Source organism: Coffea eugenioides, chromosome 9, assembly GCF_003713205.1.
Source record: "Coffea eugenioides isolate CCC68of chromosome 9, Ceug_1.0, whole genome shotgun sequence".
NCBI lineage: Eukaryota > Viridiplantae > Streptophyta > Magnoliopsida > Gentianales > Rubiaceae > Coffea > Coffea eugenioides.
Genome location: NC_040043.1, coordinates 23,104,407 through 23,118,367, shown reverse-complemented (window position 1 = coordinate 23,118,367; position 13,961 = coordinate 23,104,407). Strand labels below are relative to the sequence as shown.

At 41.1% G+C, this 13,961-nt stretch overlaps 1 protein-coding gene across 1 annotated transcript; it reads right to left on the bottom strand.

Moving 5' to 3' along the window:
- Positions 1-338: 338 nt before the first annotated feature.
- On the bottom strand, positions 339-13,195 carry LOC113782370. The gene is made up of 4 exons (XM_027328264.1): positions 12,859-13,195; positions 11,783-12,496; positions 11,326-11,668; positions 339-984 (listed from the first exon to the last, which is right to left on the bottom strand). The coding sequence occupies exons 1-4, from the start codon at positions 13,193-13,195 to the stop codon at positions 339-341; spliced, it is 2,040 nt and encodes a 679-aa protein (XP_027184065.1).
- Positions 13,196-13,961: the final 766 nt, after the last annotated feature.

The window sequence follows — 13,961 nt, the reverse complement described above, 5'->3', positions numbered from 1 at the left end:
ATAAAAACAAAATTTTTTTATATATGAATAAAATTTATTTTCTACATTCAAAATTAGAGGTTAATAAAAAAAAATCGATAACCGCTCTTGAGTTTTTTTGAATACTTACTTTTCCCACGAACGTGACGCGGGCGCGTCAAAAGAGCAAGAACCCTTCTGACCGTGAAAAATACCTACGCATCATCAAAAACGAACATTGAAGCCAGAAATCAGTCAAACTCAGGGAAAAACATATTTAAACTATCAAAACAAAATCGAACAAAAAATCAAAAGAAATTTGGTTGCCTCCCAATGAGCGCCATTCTTTAATATCTTTGGCTAGACATGGCTAAGGAGTGCTATTTGGAACACTGTGGCTCATCCAAACGTATCACCTCCACCTCTCCATCTACAAAGCCCTCATAATAGTGTTTGAGGCGATGTCCATTCACCACAAAATGCTTATCTGTCTTAGTAATCTGAATTTTTACTGCACCATAAGGAAAAACGTGAGTCACAACGAAAGGGCCAATCCAACGGGAGCGTAGTTTACCTGGAAATAATTTGAGCCTGGACTGGTATAGGAGAACCTTTTGACCAAGTTCAAAGGTTTTCCTAGAAATTTGTTGATCATGAAAAGCCCGGCTTCTTTCCTTGTAAATTAATGCATTCTCATACGCTTCATTCCGAATCTCCTCTAATTCTTGCAGATCCAACTTCCGTTGAGCACCGGCATCTTCTAAATTCATGTTACACTGTTTTATTGCCCAAAAAGCCTTGTGCTCGAACTCCACTGGAAGGTGACACGGCTTCCCAAATACCAACCTGTAAGGTGACACGCCAATAGGAGTCTTGTATGCCTTCCGATAGGCCCAGAGTGCATCTTCTAACCGTTGACTCCAATCTTTCCTATCGGGGCGCACCATTTTCTCCAAAATGGACTTAATCTCCCGATTCGATACCTCCGCTTGACCATTAGTCTGCTGGTGGTATGACGTCGAGACCCTGTGGAGTACACCATACATTTGAAACAACGCAGCTATGGTCTTTGTGAGAACCCATAAAAACCCTAATCTTTTCCGAGGGTTTTATTTCCTTTAATGGCATGTTTTCTGCGTTTTCTGGCTTAGGAAATTTTCCTGATGAATTTTTATGAGTAATTATAGTTTTTAGATGATTTTTCTAGCATTGGGTAGTTTTTGAAAAATTAAGAATATATATTGGACGTGGGACCCGCTAGTGCGAAAAGTTCGGAAAAATTCGGCCAATTAGGTTAAATTCCGGATACTGTGTAAAATTTATCGGGTGTTAAGAGATAAGTAGAGTGTGTGAAATGATTGATGTGAGAGAGAAAAGAAAGGATAGGAATGCATTAATGAGGTGCCAAGTGTCATGGTATTATTGGTTAGGACTTAAGAGTTACTATTCTTTTTTTTGACTATTTTGACTAAGTGGTTAATATCTTCAAAAAATCACTAAAATTCACCATTTTTCACCTCTTGTTGCCCGGCCCTCTCAAGCTCAAAGAAGGAAGAAACTTCATCAAATTTCAAGCTTCCATTTGGTTCAATCTTCCAAAAACAAATACCGAAACTAGATTTCACTCCATAAAATTCCTCCCTTGGGTGCTAGTAAGTAGTTTAGTGAAGTTTGTTTGAAGATTTAAGGTGTCCAACATCTTCCTCTCGCTTGATTACTTGGTAAGTGGTATATGACACCCTCCTATATTTAATGATGTTGAATTTATGCCTAATGGTGGCTTAAGTGAGGGATTATGTGTTTTATTTCTTGATTTGAAGTGAATTGGTTGAGTTTTTTATTTTTTGAGGAATTTTCTGGTTTCATATGTTCTTGATGGTGTGGTTGTTTTTGATGGTTGGTAATAAGGGGCTTTGACTCTAGTAGGTGTGAATTGTTGATAAATGCAATCAATTTTGGATTTGGATTGAATTGAGAAATGTTAGGGTTTCAAAACCCCTAATTCTGTCCGATTTTAGATCATAGGGCTAGAGGCCGAATTGGACTTTTCTCAAAACATGAAAGTTGTAGGTATTGATGAGTTTGAAGTGCCTACAAAATTTCAGGGCATTTGGAGTAGTGTAGAGTGAGTTATGTCGTTTTTACTGTTGCTGTTCTGGGTGATCAGAATGTGCGAACTGCGATTGTAATCGTCTGTTTTGACTGGTGGTTTGGACTGATGAATGGGTTTGGATTTTGTTGTTGTTGTCTTCTGATGAAATGTATCTTGATGTCTTAGCTATCATATTCCTTTGGAATCAATGCATTTGGACCTGTATAGACTGAGATAGATGAATTACAGTTTTGTGTGATTTGGGAACCTGCAATTACGGTTCTGGCTTGGTTTTATGCATTTTTGACCTAGTTGTGCTAGGATTTGGACTGAGTGGCCTTCTACATTGTTGTAGCCCTGTCTTTTAGCTTCGAGATGGTGGGTCTTACGCCCTCATCCGATAAGTGTAACGCATTTTGTGCCATTGCCGCATTAGGAGGCGAAAACTGTTTTGTTGTTGGATCAAATGAGTTCCATTTGCTGAAATTTCTGGTTTGCTATTATGCTTGTTTATGCATATGAAACCCTATTGTGTCACAACCCCACCTCCCCCTAAGGCGAACCAGAGGGTTCGGCGGGCCGCCTGCCCGGCTCTCGCCGGGACTCAGTCGTTCACTACAAACCTCAATTAAATACAAGATACGATACGATCTCAAATAAAATCAAATATCCCAAAACTTTACATATCAAAAGCGAAGCGTCCACGCTTCCACTGCGCCACTCTGATCCTTGGTCACAATGATTATACAGGAGGAAGTCCAAAACTTGACTATTACACATCCAATCAATTCTAAACGTTCAATACAATCCCAATATGAAGGATTACACAAAAGGAAAACCAAATTCAATCCATACATGAAATAATCCAGGATTAAACACTACAAGCCATTCCAGGATTAAACACTACAAGCCACTCCTTCGCCTTGAGCCCTGTGGAGGGGAATAAAACATTTTGGGGTGAGCTAGAAGCTCAGCGAGTAACCAAGAAATTCAGTTATCAAATCAGTTTCACAATCGTTCATTTCAATAATGTCATGCTTCAACAATCAATGCACTTTCACTTCTCTCATGAGCCAGTGAAATCATGGTACTTAGACGTCCAACGCTCCAAACAATCATTTAACATGGAACATTAACATTGAACATTGAACATTGAGCCCATTGGTGCTCTACAGGAACATTAAACGGTGGAGGAAACATTGGAGTCTAGCACACGAATTCCAAGTACTCATTTGAGCCAAAACATGTCAAGAACTTATATGCCGGCACACAGGATATGCAATCAAAGAAACGATGCAAGAAACATTTTAAAGTAACGTTGCAAGTAGTTTAAGGTCACTCACCTCCACGGCTTCCATCATTCAAGTCCAAGCCTTTCACATGAAACTTAAGGTAACCAACGCTATTAAAAATCGGACAGCATTTCCCCATAAATTCATCCTTTCCATCCTACAATCAAACCCAAGCACAAAGCAATTAACCACAATTGCTCAAAACCAGAAAACAGTTTTGACGTCCTTTTGCGGTAATGGCACCAAAGGTATTACGAGTATCGGATGGAGGTCCAAGACCCACCGTTTCGAAGCTAAGAACCAGGGCTACAACAATGTAGAAGGCCACTCAGTCCAAATCCTAGCACCACTGGGTCAAAAATGCAGAAAACCAACCCAGAACCGTAATTTGCAGGTTCCCAAATCACACAATGCTGTAATTCGTCCAACTCAGTCTACACAGGTCCAAATGCATTGATTCCAAAGGAAAATGGTAGCTAGTACATCAAGATACATTTCATTAGAAGACCTCAACAACCAAATCCAAAGCAATTCCAGTCAAAACAGACGATTACAATCACAGTTCGCACATTCTGATCACCCAGAACAGCAACAGTAAAAACGACATATCTCACTCTACACTAATCCAAATGACCTGAAATTTTGCAGGCACTTCAAAAATCATCAATACCTACAACTTTCATGTTTTCAGAAAAGTCCAATTCGTCCTCTAACCCTATGATCCAAAATCGGACAGAATTAGGGGTTTTGAAACCCTAACATTTCTCAATTCAATCCAAACCCAAAATTGGTTGCAATTTCCTATCATATGCACCTACTAGAGCCATAGCCCCTTATTACCAACCATCAAAAACAACCACACCATCAAGAACATATGAAACCAGAAAATTCCTCAAAAAATAAAAAACTCAACCAATTCACTTCAAATCAAGAAATAAAACACATAATCCCTCACTTAAGCCACCATTAGGCATAAATTCAACATCATTAAATATAGGAGGGTGTTCATATACCACTTACCAAGTAATCAAGAGAGAGGAAGATGTTGGACACCTTAAGTCTTCAAACAAACTTCACTAAACTACTTACTAGCACCCAAGGGAGAAATTTTATGGAGTAGAATCTAAGTTATGTGGTTGGTTTTGGAAGATTGAGTGAAATGGAAACTAGAAAGTTGAAGAATTTCTTTCTTCTTTGCTCAAGGAAGAATCGGCCATGAAGGAGAAGAAAATGGTGATTTTTGAGCAATTTTTCAAGATATTTACTCAATTTGGTCAAAAGTCAAAAGTGTGAATAGTTGCCAACAAAGTCCAACCAATGGTTGTGTGACACATGTCACTCCATTAATGCAACTCTATCCTTTTGTCTCTCCAATAAAAATATCTTAACACTTTGTAAAATAATATCACTTAATATCTTGAAAATACAAAATTCCAACAAGTGGTTAAAAATATAATGCATTTACCGCACTAGCGGGTCCCACGTCCAAAATACGCTTTTAATTTCTCAAAAACTAACCGATACTAGAAAAATCATTTGAAAACTATATTTGCTCATAAACTTGATCTGGGGAATTTTTCTAATCAAGAAAATGTAGATAAGGCGGGCAATTAAAAAAAATATACCCTAGAAAATTAGAAAATTTCCGGGTTCTCAAACTCATTTTTTTTCGGGGCGTCACAATCTCCCCTCCTTAAAAGAATGTCGTCCTCGACATTCCCTCTTGTACCAATCAAGTCAAGACATCCCGCACAAATCTCTCAAGAGTCAAATCAAACCCACAGTCCGGCATCCTAAACTTCAAGCCTAGGATACACTACAGAGATCTGAAGCCTAAGCTCTGATACCAATTGTCACGACCCCACCTCCCCCTAAGGCGAACCAGAGGGTTCGGCGGGCCGCCTGCCCGGCTCTCGCCGGGACTCAGTCGTTCACTACAAACCTCAATTAAATACAAGATACGATACGATCTCAAATAAAATCAAATATCCCAAAACTTTACATATCAAAAGCGAAGCGTCCACGCTTCCACTGCGCCACTCTGATCCTTGGTCACAATGATTATACAGGAGGAAGTCCAAAACTTGACTATTACACATCCAATCAATTCTAAACGTTCAATACAATCCCAATATGAAGGATTACACAAAAGGAAAACCAAATTCAATCCATACATGAAATAATCCAGGATTAAACACTACAAGCCACTCCTTCGCCTTGAGCCCTGTGGAGGGGAATAAAACATTTTGGGGTGAGCAGAAGCTCAGCGAGTAACCAAGAAATTCAGTTATCAAATCAGTTTCACAATCGTTCATTTCAATAATGTCATGCTTCAACAATCAATGCACTTTCACTTCTCTCATGAGCCAGTGAAATCATGGTACTTAGACGTCCAACGCTCCAAACAATCATTTAACATGGAACATTAACATTGAACATTGAACATTGAGCCCATTGGTGCTCTACAGGAACATTAAACGGTGGAGGAAACGTCGGAGTCTAGCACACGAATTCCAAGTACTCATTTGAGCCAAAACATGTCAAGAACTTATATGCCGGCACACAGGATATGCAATCAAAGAAATGATGCAAGAAACATTTGAAAGTAACGTTGCAAGTAGTTTAAGGTCACTCACCTCCACGGCTTCCATCATTCAAGTCCAAGCCTTTCACATGAAACTTAAGGTAACCAACGCTATTAAAAATCGTACAGCATTTCCCCATAAATTCATCCTTTCCATCCTACAATCAAACCCAAGCACAAAGCAATTAACCACAATTGCTCAAAACCAGAAAACAGTTTTGACGTCCTTTTGCGGTAATGGCACCAAAGGTATTACGAGTATCGGATGGAGGTCCAAGACCCACCGTTTCGAAGCTAAGAACCAGGGCTACAACAATGTAGAAGGCCACTCAGTCCAAATCCTAGCACCACTGGGTCAAAAATGCAGAAAACCAACCCAGAACCGTAATTGCAGGTTCCCAAATCACACAATGCTGTAATTCGTCCAACTCAGTCTACACAGGTCCAAATGCATTGATTCCAAAGGCATATGGTAGCTAGTACATCAAGATACATTTCATCAGAAGACCTCAACAACCAAATCCAAAGCAATTCCAGTCAAAACAGACGATTACAATCACAGTTCGCACATTCTGATGACCCAGAACAGCAACAGTAAAAACGACATATCTCACTCTACACTAATCCAAATGACCTGAAATTTTGCAGGCACTTCAAAATCATCAATACCTACAACTTTCATGTTTTCAGAAAAGTCCAATTCGGCCTCTAACCCTATGATCCAAAATCGGACAGAATTAGGGGTTTTGAAACCCTAACATTTCTCAATTCAATCTAAACCCAAAATTGGTTGCAATTTCCTATCATATGCACCTACTAGAGCCATAGCCCCTTATTACCAACCATCAAAAACAACCACACCATCAAGAACATATGAAACCTGCTAGCACAAGTAGTGCAGCAACAAGCCCAGAACCCAAACCTTAATCCTGGAAACCCCGGAAACCCTGGCCATCATGTCGAGAGCGAAGATAGAGCTCTCGAACGCTTTCAAAAGTTCACTCCGCCGAAGTTTGTTGGGGGACCCGACCCGGACGTTGCTGAAAGATGGATTGAAAAGATGGTTGATATATTTGCAGCCCTACACTACTCTGACGAACGGCAGGTGACTTTTGCCGTGTTCCAGCTTGAGGGGGCAGCCCGTTCCTGGTGGAACGTAATTCGGCAGAAGTGGGAACGAGAACAGACACCTAGGACTTGGGTGAACTTCATCAGAGAGTTCAATGCAAAGTTTTTCCCTCCTCTAGTTCAGGAGAGGAAGGAGGACAAGTTCATTTGACTCCGCCAAGGAGCTCAAACTGTGGCGGAATATGAGAGTCAATTCACCCGCCTATCCAAATTTACGCCCGAACTCATCATGACCGAGCAACGAAGAATACGGCGATTTGTCCAGGGCCTGAACGTAGAGATCCAGAAGGACCTCGCGGCAGCCCAAATTAATGCCTTCAGCGAAGCAGTGGAGAAGGCACAACGAGTAGAGAATGCTAGGCTCCAGGTGAAAAACTTCCAGGCGAAAAAGAGGGGATTTCCTGGAAGTAGTTCGGGGCAGGAGGATGAAAGTACCCCTCCCAAGTTTGGACGAGGAACGGGAGGAGTAAGGATGCCGGGAGTGTCACAAGAGAGCCCGTCAAGAGGAGGCTCGGTTTCTGTAGCACGCGGACCCTGCGGGTATTGCGGAAAATTAAACCACTCGGAGGACAATTGCTGGAGGAAAGGAGGAAAATGCTTGCTCTGTGGGAGTGCCGAACATCAAATTGCTAACTGTCCAGCTCGCCTGCGTGAGCGGCAAGGGACTCTGCCACCAACTACTACCAACCCTGCCCAGCCGAATGGGGACAAGGATGGATCGAAAGTGTCCTCTCGGGTGTACTCCTTAGAACAACGTCAAGTCTTTGATCCATTAGAGGACGTGGAAGGTAATAATTTACTGAACCTGGCCAGTGAAGGGGTACAGATCTGTTAGCTAAGTATAATGCTCAATTTAATCCCGGTGTAGTCAATGATCAATTTAATCCCGGTGTAGTCAATGATAAGGAATTTCGAGGACGAAATTCTTTTAAGGGGGAGAGAGTGTGAGAACCCATAAAAACCCTAATCTTTTCCGAGGGTTTTATTTCCTTTAATGGCATGTTTTCTGCGTTTTCTGGCTTAGGAAATTTTCCTGATGAATTTTTATGAGTAATTATAGTTTTTAGATGATTTTTCTAGCATTGGGTAGTTTTTGAAAAATTAAGAATATATATTGGACGTGGGACCCACTAGTGCGAAAAGTTCGGAAAAATTCGGCCAATTAGGTTAAATTCCGGATACTGTGTAAAATTTATCGGGTGTTAAGAGATAAGTAGAGTGTGTGAAATGATTGATGTGAGAGAGAAAAGAAAGGATAGGAATGCATTAATGAGGTGCCAAGTGTCATGGTATTATTGGTTAGGACTTAAGAGTTACTATTCTTTTTTTTGACTATTTTGACTAAGTGGTTAATATCTTCAAAAAATCAGTAAAATTCACCATTTTTCACCTCTTGTTGGCCGGCCCTCTCAAGCTCAAAGAAGGAAGAAACTTCATCAAATTTCAAGCTTCCATTTGGTTCAATCTTCCAAAAACAAATACCGAAACTAGATTTCACTCCATAAAATTCCTCCCTTGGGTGCTAGTAAGTAGTTTAGTGAAGTTTGTTTGAAGATTTAAGGTGTCCAACATCTTCCTCTCTCTTGATTACTTGGTAAGTGGTATATGAACACCCTCTTATATTTAATGATGTTGAATTTATGCCTAATGGTGGCTTAAGTGAGGGATTATGTGTTTTATTTCTTGATTTGAAGTGAATTGGTTGAGTTTTTTATTTTTTGAGGAATTTTCTGGTTTCATATGTTCTTGATGGTGTGGTTGTTTTTGATGGTTGGTAATAAGGGGCTTTGACTCTAGTAGGTGTGAATTGTTGATAAATGCAATCAATTTTGGATTTGGATTGAATTGAGAAATGTTAGGGTTTCAAAACCCCTAATTCTGTCCGATTTTAGATCATAGGGCTAGAGGCCGAATTGGACTTTTCTCAAAACATGAAAGTTGTAGGTATTGATGAGTTTGAAGTGTCTACAAAATTTCAGGGCATTTGGAGTAGTGTAGAGGGAGTTATGTCGTTTTTACTGTTGCTGTTCTGGGTGATCAGAATGTGCGAACTGCGATTGTAATCGTCTGTTTTGACTGGAATGGGTTTGGATTTTGTTGTTGTTGTCTTCTGATGAAATGTATCTTGATGTCTTAGCTATCATATTCCTTTGGAATCAATGCATTTGGACCTGTATAGACTGAGATAGATGAATTACAGTTTTGTGTGATTTGGGAACCTGCAATTACGGTTCTGGCTTGGTTTTCTGCATTTTTGACCGAGTTGTGCTAGGATTTGGACTGAGTGGCCTTCTACATTGTTGTAGCCCTGTCTTTTAGCTTCGAGATGGTGGGTCTTACGCCCTCATCCGATAAGTGTAGCGCATTTTATGCCATTGCCGCATTAGGAGGCGAAAACTGTTTTTGTTGTTGGATCAAATGAGTTCCATTTGCTGAAATTTCTGGTTTGCTATTATGCTTGTTTATGCATATGAAACCCTATTGGGTCATAATTGGCTTGGCTTTGTGACTCGTTATCGAGTCTCATTGCATTTGTTTACGTGTTCTAGGGCGTGACGGTGGTTCACGACATTCTCCTGACGGAAGTGCATGAAATAGCACTGAATTGATTGGTGAGTATACTACTCACTTAAATGTTACAATGTGGCTTTGGTATATGGGAATTTGATGCCTTGACGGCTAATATGGCTAATGAAAATTATTGAGGTGAGGGTGTACTTGACCGCCCTCACCCCCTTGTGATGCCATTCAGGACTGTTTACCGTTTTACTGAATTACTGCACTTGCTATATGAGATATTGAATTCCATTCATGGAATACTGATTTGGTGTCGTTTGGACGAATGTCCAACGGCCTTACTGTATTACTGAGCTCAACCCCGTAGGTAGTCAATTGGATCGAGCCGGCGAGGGCTTGGTCGTGAATATTGACGTGCCACGGGGACTGTACTGGGGAATCTTGTAGTAATGAGACTCTTGGTTCCGGTATACTCGAGTATTACCAAAATGACTGATTGGAGTGCGGGCCCGGTTGGGGTATGTTTGGTGGAAGGAATGGAGTGAAGTGAGGTCTACGGTCGGGTATTCTTAAACATTGACGGAGGGTCAATGAGATTGGATCAAGAATGTAAGCGTGGAAATGGGCTCTTGAGAGCCATCCGTATCCTTTTACCGACTTGTTTTAATTCTTAATTGTGTACTCGAAATGAAAGATTATGCTTATATGATCCTTGTGCTTATGTGGTAGTAACTCACTGGGCTTAAGCTCATTCCGTTCCATTTGTTTTCCTTACAGGAAAATGACCACTTTTGGAAAGGTTATACTTGTTGGTTGTCAAGTTGAGCTCATGTAAATGCATCTTTTGGATAGCTCTTCGAATGAAACCCTAATGTGTATTGGGTTCACTTTCTTTTGATTGGCAAACCGAACATGTATATTCGTAGTGAATGATTTTTGACATGCCGTTTTGGCTTGAAAATGTTACATTTCAATGTGTGTATGTTTGGTTGATATTTGGTTGAATTTTGGATCAACTCGTATTTCAAACGGCAAAAGAAAAATTTTGGCTACTCTCGGCCTAGTATCTGGATTCTGACGTGTCCAGCACTATTCATCTTCGGCTTCGAATTTCGTTTTTATTTATTTTGTGATTTTGACATATTTGCCCACGTTGGTATGTTCCGGAACGTAATAGATCGACGTAAACTGATCCGTTAGTCCTGGCGAGAGCTGGGCAGGCAGTCCGCTAATCCCTTTGGTTCGCCTTAGGGGAAAGTGGGGCTGTTACAGTCTTATTGCAGAAATGCGTCCCCCTGTCACTAACAATGGCCCTTAGCATCCCAAAACGCACAAAAATATTAGATCTGACAAAATCCGCAACCACTTTTGAATCATTAGTCCGGTTGGCCTTAGCCTCCACCCATTTAGACACGTAATCGACTGCCAACAAAATATATACAAAACCAAATGAGGTAAGAAAAGGCCCCATGAAATCTATACCCCACACATCAAAAATTTCAACAAAAATTAATGGGACTTGGGGTATATGATCTCTACGGGCTATATTACCTACCCTTTGACAGCGATCACACGACTTACAAAACACATATGCATCCTTAAACAATGAAGGCCAATAAAATCCACTTTCTAATACCTTGTGAGCAGTTCTTTTGGGTCCAAAATGACCTCCACAAGCAAAGGTATGACAATAGGTTAAAATCGACTGAAATTCAGCTTCACTTAAACATCTCCTCATCATTTGATCAGCACACCTCTTCCACAGGTACGGGTCATCCCAGATGTAGTACTTGGCATCGCTCTTCAATTTATCCCTCTTCGATTTTGGCCAACCTGCAGGAAAATTTTCCGTTACTAAATAATTGACTAAATCGGCATACCAAGGCAATTGAGAATTTAAAGAAAACAGGTGCTCCTCAGGGAAAGTATCCCTCAATGGCTCTTTCTTCTCCCCCACTGGTATGCGGCTCAAGTGGTCGGCTACCAAGTTCTCCGAGCCTCTCTTATTCCTTATCTCTAGGTCAAATTCCTGTAGGAGCAATATCCACCTTATGAGCCTCGGCTTTGCATCTTTCTTGGTCATTAGGTACCTTAACGCTGCATGATCAGAAAACACAATAACTTTAGCACCTAACAAATATGACCTAAATTTTTCTATAGCAAAAATAATCGCAAGAAGCTCCTTCTCAGTGGTGGAATAATTCAATTGACCTCCATTCAAGGTTCGGGACGCATAGTAGATGACATGAGCTGCCTTTCCCACTCTTTGCCCCAACACAGCCCCTACAGCATGATCACTGGCATCACACGTGCTCTCAAATGGTAAACTCCAGTCAGGGGGTTGGATGATTGGGGGTGAGGTCAATAACTCCTTCAACTTGTCGAAGGCTCTCTCACACTCGTCATCAAAGTTGAAGACCACATCTTTTTGTAAAAGCTGGAACAACGGGGCTCCAACCTTCGAGAAGTCCTTGATAAACCTTCTGTAAAATCCTGCATGTCCAAGAAAAGAGCGCACTTCCCGCACACTCGCGGGGTAAGGCAAAGCAAATATAATATCTATTTTCGCCCTGCCAACTTCAATACCCTTAGACGACACAACATGACCTAAGACTATCCCGTGGTCAACCATAAAATGACATTTTTCCCAGTTAAGCACAAGATTAGTCTCTATACACCTTATCATGATCAATTTCAAGTTATCTAGACATGTATCAAAACTATCACCATACACACTGAAATCATCCATGAAAACTTCAATTATTTTCTCAACATATTCAGAAAAGATGCTTACCATATATCTCTGGAAAGTGGTAGGTGCATTGCACAAACCGAAAAGCATCCGTCTATAAGCAAAGGTCCCGAATGGGCACGTGAAAGTTGTCTTCTCCTGATCCTCTGGTGCAATCGCTATCTGGAAATACCCTGAAAATCCATCCAGAAAACAGTAATAAGCCCTTCAAGCCAAGCGTTCAACCATTTGATCAACGAAAGGGAGAGGAAAATGGTCCTTTTTGGTAACGGCGTTCAGCCTGCGGTAGTCTATACACTGTCTCCAACCAGTGGGTTTACGCACTGGCACTAGCTCACCCGTTTGGTTGGCCTCTGCCGTCACTCCTGCCTTTTTTGAAACTACCTGGACCGGCCTTACCCATGGGCTATCAGATATAGCAAATATAATCCCCACATCGAGTAGCTTCAATATTTCTTTTTTCACCACATCCATCATGAGAGGGTTGAGCCTCTTTTGAGCTTGGCACACAGGTTGAGCCTTATTCGATGCATACAGATGGAGGGACTGATTCCCTTAATGTCGGCAATGGTCCACCCTATCGCCTCTTTATGCTCTCTAAGGACCCGAATCAGCTTTTCCTTCTGAGTTTCTGATAGTGCCGATGAGATAATCACCGGGAGTGTCTCGTTGTCGCCCAGATACGCATACTTCAAGTGCTCTGGTAGGGGCTTCAACTCTAATACAGGTGCCTGCACCACAGATGGCAATACACTCTGGTGAGGTTTGGGAATAAAAATAGGTGAGACTTCATACCTTTTTTTGGTAGTCGGCAATGAGTGTAATGTGCCTATTGTGCCTTTTAGATCTTCGCTCCACTCCACCTCAGGCATTGTCCCCAACTCGTGGTGCTTGGTCTAAGCCACCTCCAACTCATCCCTGCCAACAGTTTCAAACACTTCCTGCAACGCAGGGTCAATAGTACTCACAGAGAAAACAGAGCTAAAGTTGGAGTTTGAGGGGTATTTCATAGTATCAAAAATATTAAAATGCACAATTTTCCCATCAAACTCCATGGACAAGGTACCCTTATTAACATCAATTTTCGTTTGTGCTGTGCTAAAAAAGGGTCTACCTAATAACAAAGGTGAGAGATTGGGGGAGTGATCATCATCCATATCAAGTACATAAAAGTCAGCTGGAAACACCAAATCATTAATCTTTACCAACACATCTTCAACTAACCCATCAGGATATGCATTAGTTCGGTCAGCTAATTGAATGATTATTCCAGTTTCTTTTAATGGACCAAAGTTCAGAGAAGCATAGATAGATTTTGGCATTACATTAATAGATGCCCCTAGGTCCAACATGGCCTTTCTAATCAAGGTGTTGCCTATCCTACAGGGGATAGTGAACATACCTGGGTCCCCACACTTTGGTCGGAGCTTTCTCTGCAGGACTGCGGACACATTTTCCCCAACAATGACTCTTTCATCTCCTCTCAGCCACCTTCGATTGACGCACAGGTCTCTCAAAAACTTTGTGTATTTCGGCACCTGTTTAATTGCATCTAACAGGGGAATATTAATCTCGACTTTGCGGAACACCTCCAGGATCTCCTTCTCCTTATCCTGCTTTTTCGATTTTTCCAACCTG

Excerpts from the sequence above, each read along its gene's own strand:
- LOC113782370 (XM_027328264.1), bottom strand. The coding sequence starts at position 13,195 with ATGCCTGAGGTGGAGTGGAGCGAAGATCTAAAAGGCACAATAGGCACA. Across the intron at positions 11,669-11,782 it reads GTCCCGAACCTTGAATGGAG|CGTTAAGGTACCTAATGACC; the intron begins GTCAATTGAATT and ends CTGATCATGCAG. Across the intron at positions 985-11,325 it reads GACCCGTACCTGTGGAAGAG|GGTCTCGACGTCATACCACC; the intron begins GTGTGCTGATCA and ends TGTACTCCACAG.